The sequence below is a fragment of the Nicrophorus vespilloides genome, unplaced genomic scaffold (genome assembly GCF_001412225.1).
Source record: "Nicrophorus vespilloides isolate i.1.1-1 unplaced genomic scaffold, Nicve_v1.0, whole genome shotgun sequence".
Lineage (NCBI taxonomy): Eukaryota > Metazoa > Arthropoda > Insecta > Coleoptera > Silphidae > Nicrophorus > Nicrophorus vespilloides.
The window spans coordinates 49,256-68,051 of record NW_017095743.1 but is presented as its reverse complement, the minus strand read 5'-3'; the positions used below and the strand labels follow the sequence as shown (position 1 = coordinate 68,051).

The 18,796-nt window shown below is 29.5% G+C and overlaps 1 protein-coding gene across 1 annotated transcript in view; it reads right to left on the bottom strand.

Moving 5' to 3' along the window:
- The window catches only part of LOC108562076 (head-specific guanylate cyclase), a 58,869-nt gene that overhangs the window by 15,790 nt on the left and 24,283 nt on the right, over nucleotides 1-18,796 (bottom strand). Inside the window, exons 2-6 of the mRNA XM_017920285.1 lie at nucleotides 12,003-12,073; nucleotides 9,157-9,236; nucleotides 8,286-8,640; nucleotides 7,021-7,357; nucleotides 4,599-4,778 (exon numbers count right to left, since the gene is read on the bottom strand). Coding sequence (XP_017775774.1) covers nucleotides 4,599-4,778; nucleotides 7,021-7,357; nucleotides 8,286-8,640; nucleotides 9,157-9,236; nucleotides 12,003-12,073 — 1,023 coding nt within the window. The remainder of the gene's footprint in view (nucleotides 1-4,598; nucleotides 4,779-7,020; nucleotides 7,358-8,285; nucleotides 8,641-9,156; nucleotides 9,237-12,002; nucleotides 12,074-18,796) is intronic.

Below are 18,796 nucleotides of genomic sequence, written 5' to 3'. Positions count from 1 at the left end.
CCTTTTGTAATTGTACAACTGCTTTCCTTACAACCTTTTTCCTTTGTTACATGAAATAATTACATATTATGTAGATATGTCTACGATGAATAAGTTTGTAGAAATTGGACTTGACGGTTATTGATTTATATAGAAAATTAACTGGAAAATATCGTCCGGTTTATGTGCTTGTCCTCTCTTAAACATCCCAGTATGCAAATAGACTGGATGGAATGTAAAGCGAGCACGTCGGATTTATATTAAAATATGAAAATGAATCACTTACGATTTAATTCGCAATTTGTGTGCTCGTACAAAGCCTAGGGAGGTGATAAAGCGGCGTTTTAACCGCACGACAGGGTTCATATTTTCTAGAGATACGGGGGTGGCGGTGGTTTCTGGTGGATGCGCCTGGTTTATTTAAATAAGATGGATCTGCGGTGCGACTGCAACTGAGCTCTCTCTCTCTCTCTCTCGAGTTTCTATTAGATTGGATAGACGCCGTTTTGGACTTTACTAAATGCCCTTGATCGTAACTAACACCGCAAGTGCTTTGTATTACCCGGAATCGTATAAATTGTTCCCAAAATTCCCATACGAATTACATTTCAACTTTTAAATTTTAACTTTATACATTTATTTTTCAGTTTTTACATATATTTTTTCTTAATAATTACTAATAACAAATATGCAAAACATTCAAACTAAATTTGTAACTAAAATCCAAGAAATCAAATATTTTAAAATTCTGAAAATTTCCGATTTTTTCTTTGCAAAAAGACATTTTGTTATAACATAATAATTGAAATTTAATAACGAACTTCTGCTTGTCTTGTTGCCTCTCCTTTTCTTTATTTCCGTCTCTTTTGCGCTCATCGTTTCGTCCGTATCGAATGACATAATTGCGATTTATGGTAGTTGCGCTATGATGAATCAGTTACGAATAATTGTGAGAAATTCGTTCTGAACGATGAATATTACAGGAGAAAAAATAAAATACAAATTGCGGAAATGCGTAATAATGTTATCATAGAATTTGTGATTCACAAATCGTTATTTTTTCTAGTTTGCAAGGAAAACTGTGAATTTAAGCGTTAATTTTTAAAAGTTGTACGCGAATTACAGCCAAACAGATAAAACCGCAGTAATATATCAATACTTGCTAGATTCCCCAAACATTCATCTTTAATATGCATCTTTTGAATTCATTCTATCTATTATAGTTTTCGAGAAAATCAATGAAATGTAAAAACACTGCTTTTTCGAACATTTTTTCAATTTTGAACTCGAATTACGAAATATTATTTTGTAAAACATTTTAGAGTATTTGGTTTAAATTTGTAACCAAAAAACAAGATTAAGACTAAAATTATTTTAAATTCTTTACTTTTTCATATTATATTTAGATTTACAGTTCATTTTCAATTTTACAGTTTTGTTTATTTACAATTTTAATGTTGTTAAAGTGGTTTTTCTGCACTTTTTGTATATGAACTATTAGAGACTAATTTTGTATTTATTTTTCAATGAAAATGTCAACTTTATAAAGCCGAATACGTGTGTTTTCCAGTTATAAGAAATTGAGTTATTTTTATGTGAAAAGGTACGAGGATGGGAAAGTTTCTTGAACGAAACAGGAAATATAAGTTTTAAAGTCTAAATTATTCATACTTTTGAATAAAGTCTCTTGAGCCTGATAAATCTTTTACAAAGAAGAAATATACATTTTGATTTTAATCCCTTTATGCAGTAAATCAAATAATATAAAAACTTTTTCAATGTCTTAGATGTAATAAATAAATCTACGTTAATTAAAAAAATCAGTTAAAATGTTGTTGAAAGACTAAAACTGTTGAAAACATCAAAAAGTTGTGTAACTGCTATAGCACATCAAGTTATACGGTACTTGCAATTGAAGCTTCCATAAAAGTAATAATGGTCTATAAATATTTGATCTTTTCTGCTCAAGTGACAATTTAATACTTTATATTCCATTTTATAAACCTTTATATACAATAGTTTGATAATGAAACTATGTGCTTTTTCAATAATAATTTATAAACTCATTAGTAGAAGTAATTAAATTTGATGTAAGGTTTTTGAATATTATTTTTATTTAACCATAGAAACTTATTGTGCTTCACATTCTATTAGCAGGTGCTGGCTAATAAGTTAGAAACTCGTGTTGAATACTTGAATACACAGTGTGCATTGACGTGGAAAGTTTTGGCATTTTAGAATATTCAACTATACCGAACTATTTGAATTATTATTAATATTACATTCCCTCGAAATATTTTTAATAATTTTTGCTTTTACTTCACTCAAACTTCATTTACATTTCACCTGAGCACGAGGATTGAATATTCCTTAATTGAATGTCTTCCGTCAATTAATCAAGCAAATTCAGCAAATTTGTCGTGCATGCTCGACAATTAGATTTGTAGACGAGATTTCATTTCTAAAACAATTAGTGAATTAAGTTTACATATATTTATACGTAACATTGCAATAAATAACTTAGTTATATACATTTTAATAACATTTTGGTTTGTATGAACAAATGGGTAGAGTGTGAAGTTCTTAGAAAATTATGTTATAATTTCAAGCAAGAAGCACTAAAAGCTCATTAGCTCTTGCACATACTTGATCAGTTTGATACCAATCTTACCCATAGCATGTATATTAGTATAATTATCAACGTAAGTAAGATCGATACAACCACTAGAACTGATTTGCTGTTATTATACTAGTCTGCTTTGATTTTCATCTAACCCTAATGTACAGAAGAGTTATTCAAGAAAATGTTATTTGTTAAAAAAAGTTATTGGTTTGGTCTTTTGTAATATTTGTGTGCGATACATTCAAATTTGTATAGCAAAATTTGTCTTCTGTTATTTAATAATTTGCAAGATTCTAAAAGAACCTAAAAGAGCAATTATATCTATTTTTTACAATTTGCATGTAGAAAATATGTTGTTTCATAAAAGTTTTCAAACTTCCATGTTTGCGACGTGGAAAAATATTTGAAATGATTATTTTTATTCCGTAAAACGCGAATATAAAAAAGAGACCCACGGTTTTGTTCGTGCATCTTGCTGCGGTGCTCGCATATAAAACTTTTTAAATTTCATCGGTGTGGGATGTAAACAATGGTGATGTAATCTCCGGCGCGAGATAAAAGTGCTGCAATCGCATGTTGGGAATAAAAGAACGATGGGAATGTTATCGTAAATTTGATCTTGTACATTAACCAGCACCCTCATTAATCTGTCCCACGAACAAGATAGAGGAGACCCGGCACATCCGCTGCTCAGCATCCACTTCTTGCGGCAAATAAATCGGTGACTAATGGCCACCAACAAACTTATATTTTTTATCTACTTCGATACAAATTTGATTACATTGATTAGAAATAAGGGTTGTGCAATATGTTCGTGTTTCAATTAACAAGTAATTATATACATTTAGAAATTCGCAACTGAACATTGAGTTAATTAGATTATATCGAATTATATGTAATGGCGTTATTAAATCATTATAATGATTTATTTAATTAAACAATATTAAAGAAATCTGCTTAATTATGAATTCTATACAATTATGTTATATATTTTATCTATTTTTGTTTTAATGACTTAATAAGAATATATTTTATTGTCGTATCAAATAATACAATATATTTTATTGTGTGAAATTTTAAATCTTTATCTCACGTTAACGGTATAAGATTACACATACTTCACAAACTGTCGTCGAACTCTCATTTGTAGAACGCAGACGAAAAGACTAAAGTAATAAGTTTTAAAAGAAATTAGAAAAATATTTAAAATTGGACACACAAAAATGTTTCTTACATTTTTTACATTGTAATGATTAATAGGTACAATTATTCATGTCTATATCTAGTTTATATGTATAGACTAGGAAGTGGAAATATTTTTCGAAAAAAAAAAATGATTTACAGGAAAAAAGTGCGGAAGATACTAAATTTATATAAATCAATATATTTGAATTATGACAAGCCTACGTTTTAGATATAAAATAAATTAGTTATTTTGACAGTCTCATAAATATTATATAAAAACTTATTTTGTGAATATTTCTTATTTACAAATAAAACTAAAGAAAAGACTGATTGAATAAAATTGTTTCTTAGAAATTGAAATTTTGTTGTTAATCTTAATTTTGAAACGAAATGATATAACTACAGAAAAATTAATTAGATTTCTAGAGCAATTGGTTGACGATTAACACCCTTAACAAACTGGACAAATTGAATTGCATTGCAGTAGAAAACAAATAATTTAGTTTACACCAAACATATTCACATCATAAACATGAATGAAGTACCACATGTACTAATTTGCTAATAATGATTATTGACTAATTAGTTTTTAAATTATTTTAAGTTAAATTTGCAGCATATGTTAAAAATAAAGTTGTATATTCTATAAACAAACAAAAATGGAAAATGTATATTTATTGTGAATCATACAGCGTCAGAAGATAAATCAATATTAAATAGTATTATGTGGAGTAATGGACATAGTATGATTTATAGGTGTATAGAGAATCAAACGGCAATTAATTAGATTTGTGGTGGGAAATAAATTTACCTGTGCTCGGGCTTGCTCTCCCACGAGGATAACATCTCTAGTTGCGTCGTGCAGTGGAATATCGGAAATGAAGAGGCCGCTACCGGTGAGACCGTCCAATCCGTCGAGGAACGGCGATCCAATGAAGAGGATGGAATCAGATTCAGGACAGTAGACCATTTGTCCTTTCAATTGCAAACCCTGCAAAACATGCCATTTACAGTGTTGGGTCCAGAACCACGTCCATCCCTAGATAAATAACGGTCATTTGAGTTCGCCTGACGTTAATTATAAAGTATTGCCTCTGGCGCTTATCACGTCGTCGGTCGGTTTATGCCTCAGAGCTCATTTTAATTTGTCGCCCTTCAAAAAATGCAAACTGCAAAAATATAATTTAAAATGATTTTTTCTTCTGTCTCTCGAGTGCGCGTAGAGCTGCGATGCCGCAAATCCAGACATATGGAGATAAATCGTCGGAAGAGATCGCGCCAAGAATTATGCACCTCCAGTGAATATAAATTTGAATTATGCTCGGCGAGAGCCGAAAATGGAAATTAGCTAGAAATTTCCACCGAAATAAATCTTCAATTCCGGGTCTGAAATAATTTGAGGCTTTCCTCTGAAGTGAAAAGATATATTTGCAAATCCTAGAAGTTCTGATTGTTGCAAATATATTTTACGTTTTTTATGAATAGTTCAGTTATTTGCTTTGTGGTAACAGCAAACAAACGATTTGTGGAACCGTGCTTCGTTAACAAAATCGATTACTCGAACGCAGCAAAACAATATTTGATTTTTACATGCTCTGACCTATCGGTATTGCACTTAACAAAACATTCATATCCTGTTAAGCTCCTTTTGAAACGGCAGGAAATTGCTTTTATATTCGCATACTTTGATCTACTGAACTCTCATACAAGAAAATTATTTACTTTTCAACTCATTCATTCAGTATGTTTGCATAACAAATCGTGATTACATCATTACCATTAAATGATAACCAATAGTCAAAAACCCTTTATTTTCAATTACTATCATCATAATCTTATAATAAGTATATTAAATGATGTATCTTAATAATCACAATTAGCTAAGTTATTTAATTTGTACACAGTAGTTACAATTTACTAATGAAATTCAGGCATTTTGAACCAAAAAGTTGCAATTTCATTTCAGGTCTGTTTAAAATATTTTAGAGAGTTTTGTTGAGTGCTGTTCGTAGTTATAGTGGAGCGTCTGAGTTATTTACATATTTGGTATCATATAACTGGAGTGGTGGCTTTTAAACGAAATTAAGTGTCTGCCTGGTGGTTTCCATCTTCATATTAACATTAATGCGAAAACATATACGAAATTTCCAAAGCAATTCAGTAAATTACAAAGTTATTTCCTGCATACAAATTTCATTCGATAATTTCAAGTTCAATTTTAGTATTAAATTGTTTATTATCATCATTGTTTATTGTCTGAAATAAATAGAAATTAAATAAATTTAAAAAAATGTAATTATATGAATTATTCTTAAAATATGTTACAGGAAATATTCAATTCAATTAATTGAACTCATGAAATAACTAAATTAATTACAGTAGTAATCAGTTGAATTGTTTGTTTAGAACAGAAATTGTATGTGAAGGAATTGCAGGAAATTGATTCCAGTTGGTCGAATAGACGTTAAACTTCCAAAACGGACTAATTGGTCCGTTCATTAGCGTGGGACACTATAATCCTAAATCCCTAGGGCTTAGTACATCTGACGCATCATATCCACCATTAAATTGAAAGTTTTGAATGTAATAAAAATCTCCATCGAGTATTATATAATTCAACATGCAATTATAACTGTTGCAAACAAACATCTTCTTTAATTATTTATTTTTCTTTTATTGTTTTGAGTCAATGAAATTAATAATTTGATAATTGAAATAAAATAAAAGTATGATTGTAGTATGAAAGTGAAGCAGTTATAATAATATTCGTTGTAAATGGAATTTTGGACATGTTTTTTTACATTTGTAGATACAAAGTGGTCATCATGAGAATTCGGAATTAAATCAAAGTAACGATTACGGAATGTTCTTGAATGAAAAACGGAGGACGAAACGTAATTTACGATTCGAATGCAGCAATGCGGAAACAATTCTTTACATTCGCGAACATTCTGTTTATGACTGTGCGACCTCCATTTTCCTTTTCACACTAGATTTAATTTCAATTAGGGTCGCAAGCCGACGTTGTTACACTTTCATGATTTCAGCGAGCTATTTTTCATGCGACAAGCCGACTGCGATCCGCCGCTCTGAAAGACGGCCATAAATATCAGCATATGAAAAGCAACGTCGATGTGTTGGGCGTGGGTCGTTGGGCGCTTGTCCTGACCTGGTCAGACTTAATCGAGCGGTTGAACTTACTTTCACTTAGATTAAGTTTTGGAAGCACTTACTTCGCCTAGCAGCGGATTGGCCTCGGGTAGTTTGCGGATGGCTAGAATGAAAGGCGTGTTGGCCCTTTTAACGATCTCGCTGAAGGACAGATTTATGTTCTTCGGGCGATGGAATTCGAAGTATGCCGCGATGGCAGTGCCACGCGTCTTCAGTCTGCATGCGAAGAGCCTCATGAAGCCTGATCCAAGCTGCACCAGTTCCAGTCTGCGATCCATCACGAAATGCCAAGGGAAGGCCTTACAAAAAGTCGTGACGCCCATTTGAAGATCGCACGATGTCAGCTCGAGTGTCTTCACGTTCTCAGCGATCCCACTCATTCGGGGAACTATTTTATAACTGCAATATAGAAATATCGAACCATTTCTAGTTAGTTAATTCGAACTATAAATAGTTTGATGACAAAAATCAATCAATTTTGAATAATAATATAATTTTAATGGTTTATTTTCATATAGGTCAACTCAATATTTAATAATAATATAATAGAATTGTTTTATTCACAAACAAGTAAATGTATAATTCATTTCATGTGCATGAAACTAATCTATTTTTATTCAATAGATATTTTTATATATTGTTTAATTGAAAAATGTATATATAAAAAAAACGTTTAATTTTTATAAAAAAAAAAGTATACCGAGCGGGATTATTATATTTTCTAATTAATTTATATAAAAGTGAAAATAATATGATACAATTAATACAAAAATGTAAATAAAAAACTATTTTTTTTAAATTATTGTACTTTTCTTAATGATCCATTTTTGTAATTGTTATTCTATGAATTTATTGGTTATTATTTTATGATAATATTTCATATTATGTTTGTATTTAAGTCAATAGTTATTTGCTGTGCGCAGTGAGTGAAAATCGTTTGTCAATCTATTATAAAGTTTCTTTATATTAAAAGTAAATATTTAGAGGAACAAAAATACTTCACTTATATAATATTCTCTGTAAATAAGTTAAATTAAACATAGTTCGTTTAGTGATGTTCCCTTTAAATTTGAAATATCTTATTTAACTTTTTCCTCTAGACTATATTTCTACACCAAACTTTGTTTCCACTTTGTTTATATAAGCTACGGTTGCAACAAACATCCGACGAAGTAATAGTCGGGCTGGGTGCTATAAATCTGCGGGTATAAACCACCGTAATAAGATATGTACATAGTGCAGGAAAGAATTTTATTTTTATTCGTTCGAGAAGTCGACAAGGTTTCGAAACTATCCGACGCGATTAAATGCAAAAGTCAAAACTTACGTGAAATGTCTGACGTCGTCGCAACTTTGCCTGACGGAAACATCAATTTGCGTATCGTAGAGAGTTGAGGCCAGAGCTTTCAAGCTCCCAACTAGCAAGTAAGCAACAGCTGGTCGCTCGGTAGTGAATTCCAACTGTAGTTTCGCATTGCTACTAGTGCAAACAAAGGCAGCTTCTCCTTCGTCCTCGGCTTCTTCTTCGTCCTGATGCTGCAGAACATCGTGGACCCCATCCAGCGTAGCCAGAAACTCCCTCAAGTCTCCACCTAAACAACCGAAAGCCCTTTCTAACTTATCCCCGCAGGTTCTTATCAATTGTCCACCGAGTTTCTCGAAGAACCCAATCACATCAAATCCTGAAAAAAAATATTATTTTATTACGTATTCTAATAATGATGTAATCCCGATATTGAAAGCAATTTCTCGTGGCTTATTGAATTTGGCCCTGTCATGCCGATTGATATGCAATGCAACTCTTGGTTACAGAAACAGATAGCGAATTTCATTGTACGACGCTTCAGCATATATACTATACTTTCACCGGATCCTGCGACTAAGCATATATATTTCTATTCTCGGTCGCTTCTTGGCTTCCCCCTTTTATGTATTAAACTGAATTACAGTTGCATCATTCCTGATGTATTCCATGGAACATTCTTTCTGACTTTTACAGCGTCTGCGAGACGAGGATGAAGCAAGAAGCAGAGAAAAGAGTGAGCGCTTTGATCTTCCGTGTAATTACATTGCTTTAAGAAAAAAAAAAAAAGGATTTCTACTCAAACAAAATGCAGAAAAGGGATTTGGCCATAAGCGGACAGCGAAATCAATAAATTTCAATATCAATCTTTGAGAAAGTAAAGTTTTGTATTTACCGCTTTTCCGAATGAAATCGTAAATATCATCCAAGTATGCGTAATGAGTGCAAGTCGCAACGTCTCTGGGCAATTCAGATCTGAAATAAAATGAAAAGTATTAACATTACTTCTAAAGAAACTTATAACAAGATATGTAATATAGAAACTGTATTTGGTTCGCATTCTACAACACAAAAAAAGAAACATTTTTTTTATGCGCCACATATAAAAACATCCCCTACGAAATATTTTATTCAATATATGAAAAAGCAGCACGAAACAAAACAAAAACCATATATTTATTTGTGCACGTTTTACACGTAAGCATAAATCTATACATGGTACAACGGTAGATGAGATCACGTATCTCACGTAGATGTAATCAATCACGTGAATAACCGTATGAACAAAATTTACATATCGACGTGCATAGAAAGGGATCTGAAAAGAATCTGATGTTAATTATACGCGATCTTATTGTTTCAGGAAAAGTGTCGTTTTTTTTTTAACGAGCGAAAAGTTTTCAGCTCCAATCGATATTCTCTTTAGACAAGAAAATGAAACTGATATCATATATATTCGGTTATATTAAGAGCTTCGTCGCATCTGGGAAATAATGATAATAAAATTCATAGAACGCTGCTGTATTTAATTTGTCGGAATTCTCTAAACACCAGATAAATTTATATAACAGTTTCGTTTAGACAAATCCGAGAATTCAATTTACTAGATTCCTTTTTTTTTTATATAAATCCATCTCCAATTCAAATTTGTATTCAATGCGCATTAATACATAATACGTAACAATTTAATGAAACATATAAAATTTTACTCTTTATTTTATTAATCAATTTATAAAGAAATAATATATGGATTAAATATAGGTAAATATTAGCCGACAAAAAATATTTGTTGAAAAGACAAGTAGAAACAATATAGATTGAATTGTATTATACGTATTTTGTACTTTTACTAAGTGAATGATAATAATATTATCCAATTCGCGATTATTCAGCTATTTTGATAAAATTATTATCAATCACTGGGTAAAAGTACAATTAATTTTATTGTTGAAATAATGTTGCAAAATAAAAGAAACAAAACTAAATTTTGAAAATGTACGAGTTTATTTCACTAAGTTGTCAATAATTTGTTTATTTTTGAATAATGTTTTATTCTAAATACATTGATTCTTTTTGTTATGTAATAGATTTTTATGTTTAATGCAGGGAATCCCTTTTTGTTTTGATGGAATTCGATATTTATTGTTATGCGATTATTCAGGAATTCGCATGACGCCAGCCAGCGTTATTGATCAATGCTATTTCAATGATGCCTTACATAATAGAATGCCAGACGTTCGATGAATGCAATTATTCCAATTCGGTCTCTTTCCTGCACCGCACCGCAGCGCAGAAAAAATAAATAAATAAAAATTTAATAAAAAATAAAAATGTGTGCGGTGGAAATACGTTTTTCCCATTAAAATTCTATTGAAAGAACTTTTGAATGATATAGAAAAGGTAAGTAGTTTAATGATGCGATCCAATGAAAATAAAAAAAATAACTGCGAACGTAACGAGATTTCATTTGAAAACGTTTTATTTGGAATATTCAGAATTATTAAATAAGTTTTTTTTTTCAAGTTTTCAAGTAATCAAGTATGCAAATATATTATCTAATTTAATAGTTTAATGATTTAATAATAAATTTTCGAACATAATTTATTATTTTTCAAAGATTTTCTTTAGATTCTTGCAAAAATTGTTAATTTGGAAAAAATCTTTGAAAAACATGGATAATTTACAAAAAAAATGCACAATAGGGACATTAATTAACACTTGTATTAGAGATTATTATGTAATAAAGTGAAATAGGGTTCGATTATGTTTTAAATAACATGGGATAATGAAGTAAAAACACAAAGATTAGCACACGCAAGGAGGATTATTGTTATATATTTTCTTTTCATGTTTTTCTTTTGTAGTCTTTGCGGTTGAGCCGCTGGACCTAGTGATATTATTTCTTTGAAGTATTTATTAGTTTAACTTTGATCTTTCCAAGCTCCAACAAATTTATTGGAGATTCTTATTTTCTATTGAAACGTATATATTATAGTATTGTAGGTACATTCCAAATTATGTTTATTTTATTATCAATATTGTTATACAAATAAAAATTAAGATTTAGTTCGCTTTTTCTCAATAATTGTATATTAAATTATTAACTATAATTAACAATTTCATTCAGTTTTATTCAATGTTTTTGAAATCATCATCATATTTGTGATGTATTTTTTTGCTTTAACTGTAAGTTTTTAAAACAAGTATACACGTTTTTTTTATAACTGTCTTGAAAACATGCAATACTACAAAACTTTCCAGACTGAATATTCTTTAATATATTTTATTTTACTAGAAGAAACTACGGTTGAAAACCAATAAAAATGTGTTGTCCACACCAATAATATTTTCAGTATTGGTATTAATACATATTTATTAAAATTGCGTTCAAATTAATTATTGATTAGCGGAAATAATCGAGCTTTCAAAGCTCACATTCACCTATCTAATTAACGCGAAATTATCGGAATGTAATTTCGTACATTTGCACAAAATAATTTAAATCGCTGTGTTATGCAATCGTATGCGGTGGTAGAACGTTGCCATATATCGATTGAAAAATACATGATTCTTGTTTTCTTTATCTCTGTTAAAAATATATTTTTAAGAAAATTCTCTGTGAAAACATCTGCTCAGTATATAAATAAATCAATGTGCAGACTCTGCGTGGAAAACGTTTAAATGTATAACGTTAACAATCAAATATTTGCTAAGCTTTCAGGAGTGCATAATAATACTTACAAGCATTTGTTTAGGTCTTCGTCGTTCTCAATTTCCAGCAAGGATGCGAGAGCAGCCTCCAGGGCTTCGTTCTGAAAAGAATGAAAAACAAAAGAAAAATAAGTCCACGTAGTTATAGATATACAGATATAATTGTTTGTATTACATTCGGTTGATTAAAATCGATGGGATAATTGTGTCTCCCCCGGAGGATATCCTTCGGCATCCTTTTAATAAATATATAATCTGATTTACGTGTGCTTTTAATTTGAATTGTCGCGCAAACACAAAGGGACCCACGGGACCCCAAGTTGCGTAATCCTCGAGGCGCTACGCAAATTATGGCAATCAACAAAATAATTATAAGCATTTTTTCTTTAATGAAGCAATTTAATGAAGCGTTTATAAAGTTTCTGATATTACATTTTTTTTTAAGCGAAGACCAACAAACAGAAATTATTTATTCGCGTTGATATAGCCAACTTTATACGCGTAAACAGGAAGAACCACTTTACAACTTTCCATGCAAAACTCTTATAATCTCGAGACGAGATGGGATGCTTTTTTTTGTTGTTGTTCTATTAGAATGTCCCTTAAGATTTTTCCATTCCGCTGCGATGAGCCCTTTCGTTCCGAGAAAATCCGGGTATTTGAAAGGAGAAAGGGTTCCAATGTAATAGGCTCAAATTTGCCGCTATTAAATGTAAATAGGTCGTCAATATTTTTGATGCTATCTATGTATGTTTTATATACACTATTGACTGCCGCTCCCAACGAGACGTTATCTATTTATATGGTAATAACTTGGCATAAACCTCTCGTACGTGTGGGTAGTTGCAAGTTTGCAGTATCGAGGGTGTGTGTATGTATTATGTGTGTTTGGATTGTACCTCATAAAAAAAAGGAATATATGATTCGCATAAAATATTAACTGTCGAAGAATTTTGCATATCTCGGGGAAAATATACTTTATTCCTCTTTGTTATTTAATGCATTAATCCAAGTTTTATTTATTTCTTGCAGTTTTTTTTTACATAACTTTCTTTGTAATAAATAGAAACAATTATACTATATTTTTTCAAATATTGGAATGCCGAATCAATGATTTGGTTAATTCTCGTAAATTGCAAATTCAATTGGATTCTCTACTAGATTAATTTAATGATAGAATCACATTTAGTTTGACATCTGAAGTAAATTACGTAGTCGAACATAATTAATCACATAATGAACTAAATACAGGATTGAAAGAGAAAGACATATTAATTCGCTAAAAATATATGCGATATACACTTATTTTGTAGCTACATGATGTTTTTAAGGATTTTATGAGTGAAAAAACGGTTTTCGAATCTCAAATTTCATTTTCTATTGCTTACACTGATCTATTGCACATACAAAAGTTACAGCATTTACATTTGTTCTTCCCTTTGTACCCTCTAAATTCACATCTTCAGGTTCTTAAAAATATATATGAATTGATTTTGTAAATTAACTAAAAAACCTAACAACTAATTTCAGTTTTGATTTTTTTTTCAATTCACGTAAGAGAGACGATTTTATGTCAACATTTTTAGGTTTCTAATTAAAGTATTCCATTAATTTTTATATTTTAAGTCTAGGATCAAAGCATTTTTTAGTTGGAATTAGATAAATTTTCTCTAAAAACCGGTTTTAAAAACCGACAAACCTTAAAGTTTATACTTGTGGTATAAGTAAATTACTTGTCAAATAGAAAAAAAACTTCGTTCTATCTACGTAATTTTCACGTGTATTATATTTGGACTTTACATTAGGACTTTAACAATATGTAAAATTAAAAAAGAATGTGAAAAAACAGAATTTAAATCTATCATAATAGGTTGAAATGAAAAAGAACAGTTCGATTCTGTAACTTTTTTCTTAATACAGATATTTTATTTTCTTTCAAACAAATGTTTCAAAGTTTTGTAACAGATTCGCCCCCGTCTTTTTTTTTAATAAGTATTGAATCTCCCTCTTCCAAACACTTTTAGCACTTCCGTTTCAATTGTGTTTGAAATATTGTTTTTTTTTTTATTTCAAAAAGTTAGTATGTTTATTTGTATGAAAGCAATATATAATTTGAAAATAAAAAACTGGCAATTAAAGTTGAGTTTTATATTTGTGTTCTTCGAGTAATTAAATTAGGAACAAACGGGAGAAGCAATTAAAACCGAAGGAAATATTATCGCAGACCCCAATGCAACGGAATTTAATAAGGCCACTCGAAATATCAAGTTCTCATTGTGACTCGCCTCTTAATGAATCACAATTACATTTTGCGCTAATGCTCCGACACTGCTATCGATTTTACACTTACGAAAACATAACACAAGCCAGTTCTCTTCATTTAACTTACTAGATATAATTCTATGTTCATTACTATACGTTTCTCTAGACTACTTTGACAATTGTTAATGTAAAATCAATAATATTAATACATTAAAAAAAAAACATTTATATTTTCTGTATGAATTACTTATTTGATGAATACATTTCCTACAAATGATGGTAGAAGTATAACAAGGGAAATCAGTGTTAGAGTAATCAAATGCTTCATGCGAATACAAATGTAATAGCTAGCCCATATTTATTAAGGAGACTATTGCTGACTAATGTCGCAGATAATATGCTAAAAGTATACTAATTATCAAAGACATTTAAACAAGAAATTAAGCTAAAAAGTATTTATAAAGTATATATAAATATTTATATTAAATATGTCTAGAAAGATGAAAACTATGGACATTATGTAATGTTGAATGCTTTTTTCTCAGATGATACAAAATGAATTAAATCCAATTGGTTTTACTGGTAATTGGTGATTGCTCTTCTCTTAAAGTAATAACAAGGACGAAGTAAACTATTATTAATACGGGATTATGGAGAATGATTGTTCATACCAACTAACAGGAAGACTCTAAATGGAAATACTATTGGAAGTTTTCGAGAGAGATAAAAAGTATAGAAGTTACGTGACTAAGATAAGTAGACACACATAAATGTGTAAATCTTTTCGACACAAGCTTAACAACACAACAGAAACTTTTCAAACTCCACCTACACTATTAACACGTAACACATCGAACGCTTATTTACTAAAATATTATTTAGTATTAGTAATTCAGATTGCTGAATTTAAAGGATTAATTAATAAAAAAGAATACAATTAACTTGAGACATTATATAATGAAAATTCACGTATAAATCGCAATATATCTCAATTTATGCATGATCAAACGGAATTGCAAATGTGATTTCGATTGAACTGGAAATATATATTAGCATTTTATCTAATTACTATGTAAAGTTATAAAGACATTAAATCACTATGCAAATTTATTTTAATATATTGAAAGTACTCTTGTATATTATAATTCAGTTATAATAAGCGTAATTCTTTAAGTAAATTGGTTTGCTTATCTTCATCCGTACTCCCAATCAAATTCGAATTGACAAAACAAATGAGAAAACTCGACTAGTTTTATCAAGACAGCTCACTTCATTAATATATGCTAATCAAGAAACCTCTGGATTAGAGATTTGAGTAATACTAATAGGTTGAATATGTTTGGAATACAGCTTTAGAACTGCTATAAACTGGTTTCAAGAAGCTTTCAAATGTTTTAGAGGACTTTATTGCTTTAAGTAAAGATTAATTGTAAAGTAGGCTTGTTAAGAATATTGTAAATTTACACACTTTATGAGATTTCCTTTAATAATAACGCTTTTGTTGCTCGTCAGCTATTGTTAGTATTAATGCATTTTATGAATGGCCCAAAAAATCGTCTTATTTCAATGTGGCTCAGGGAACCTAAAAGGATGGACATTCCTGATTTAAACTACTCTTATTTTGTTTCAATCAAAATGTAATTTGCAGACAATAGATTTTTAATTAATGGTAGTTTCATGATTTCATTAAATCTAATAATAACTTCTTTTTTTGGAAATGTGTTGCTAATTGATAATAATCGATTCATGGATCAAAGGATATAAGTGTAAATATAAACGAAATCTATTGAATTTTCATCAACAATCAAATATAGAAAATATTTAGTATTCATGTATTTATTAAAGGTTATATACTTATTGAAACATAACAAATGAAAGTTATACACACATTGTGAGTATGTAAACAAAATCAATAGGGCACATTTTTCGAAACTGCCCGTAAATCATTAGTCGTAGGGCGTATGCGATTAAAAAAGCTTTAAAACTAATTGCGGCTCATAAAAAATGTAAACTTAATAGCTTTCATGCATAAATTATATTGTTGTTCCAACTATAATACATTCCCGGCGGCCGCAATATTTCATCGATTTGTATGTTTACAAAGTTATGATCGCATTCACGCATATACACTCTACTATTAGGAGTTTAGTTTAGTTTACAAAGCGAAGGTAATTTCAAATCAATACGAAATGTAATATTACGTTCAAGAATTTTATAACAATATAATAATTTCTATCGAAATGTGTTATTATTCATGTATTGGTTAAAATCGAATATGTAAATGATTCTGATTAATTTCGATTGAATTAAATCAGAATCCGATTCGAATGCAGAATTAAATCAGAATCCGTCTATCCTAACTAACAGATATCAACTATTGTTATATTAATATCAGTCTTTAGCAGTCATGAATAATCCCGATTTTCGATCCAGAAATAAGCCCGGGGAAGTTAAGGGCTTAGAGGGTTGAGGGAGAAACGTCGGTCGGCAGGGCTCTGCGAATTCGCAGCTCTTCCACTGTTCAAGGCAATAATGAAAGGCATCTATGGCTGACGACCAACCATGCATGAAATTGAGATTTTCATTGGAGGGTGAGCGGAGGAGCTGTGTGGCTGTTGGTTAAACTGTTATTGCATGTGTACAAGGAACCCGTTTTTCATTAGCGATTAGCGAACGCGTTACCTTCATCCTGCACACTTTATCACCTCATCAACAATTCATAGTTTCCACAAGAATTTTATTAATCTTAATATGTGAACTAAACTCATGTTATTATCATGTTATTAAATTAAACAAAACTGTAAATTACATTAAAGATTTAGATTGCAGATTTGGATTAAATATAATTTTGTAGCTATGTACTTCAGGGACAAAGTTATAGACATAAACGTATATAAATTATAGAAATTGCATGTTATTAGCACTTTAATTATGGTCCATTTAATTATATATGTTTAATTTGAAATAAGTGTATTTTGCATCTCAGATAATTGAAAGAAATTGCAATTTATGTATAAAAGACGACATGTTTTAAGTTGTTGACAAGATTTTGCAAATGATATTTGATTGTTCTCGAAAATATTCTTATGACAAAATTATTTAAAATAAGTTAACATAACTTTCATTTGGATTTAAACAAAATTATAAGAATTGTTTTTTTAATAATATGATTTGCATTTTAATTATTGAAAGTATTTGAAAGAAATTAACATTTTTTAAGTTGTTGACAAGACAAGATTATTACAATTACGTTAATGTCATTTTAATTGGGAATTAGACAAAATTATATAAATCGTTTGTTATTTGCACTTTAATTATATGCTTACAATAAATGACTACAAAATGTATAAAACAATTGTTAAATTGTTGACAATATTTCAAATGATACTTGATGTTTCAATAAATGCAGCACACATGATTATTTCAATTAAGTTAATATCATTTTAATTTGGATTTAAAGAAAATTATAAAAAATTGTTTTGTTATATCCGCTTCAATTATAAACATTAATTAAGTAATAATTCAAGAAAATTTGAAATTTTTTAAAGGAAAATGGACAGTTTTTAAGAAAAAGAAAAGTAGACATCATTTTTCTTTGGGTTTGAACAAAATTATAGAAATTAGCACATTAATGAATGTAAAACCATGTAAATCGAAAATTGTGCAAAAAACCCATTTTGAATATTTATTTTTTAATTTAAACATTTTCTAAAACGAGGGATAAATGTAGTTAGTTGGATGATTAATCTATTTAATTCTATCTATTTAATACAGTGAAATATTATTTAAAGAAAAAAATACCATTTGTCACCCTCTATAAAAAAATAAAAATACACACAAATTCAAACGTAGTTCATTCACAAAACCAGCCCAAATGTTGCTAAAAGGACGTAATTGGCCCTTTTACGTATAAATGTAAAAAAATGTATTTATAACATTTTCTATTAATTATGGACTGAAACACAGAAAAATATGTGCATTTGATAATAATAACTGAAAAAAACTATAGCTGAATATATAGTGGATTTGGATCGTATAACTAGATTATAAAAAGTTTGACAATTACAAAACCGGTTGTAAAACCTTTAGCAGATGCAGTCTGGTGCGTTGAACCTAGTTCGGATCGACATGTTGGGACCAGCCAGTGGTTAAAATTGCACAACTGTTAATGAAATACATTATATATAAAAATTGAAATTATGAAATAAATTGAAAAGTTATTTATAAATATAAAAACTAATTAAAAAAAACACTGATCGAATTAATTAAGTTTTCAGGACATTTAGAGTTGTTTAAACTGAAAAATATTAATTTATAAATATATAACTCTAATATGTTACAGAATTAATTGATGTAACTTTACACCAATGCATTCTTGTTTACACTTGTGTATTTATTGATTGTAAAATTGATGTGATTAAAAGTGTTTTAAATAGATATCTTTATAGAATAATATATGAAAATGAAATAGCGAATTACGCATTTTTATGATATCTCTATATGGGTATTAGTATGATATTAAGCATATGCTGAACAAATCTGAAAAACTGTCTCCAAATATA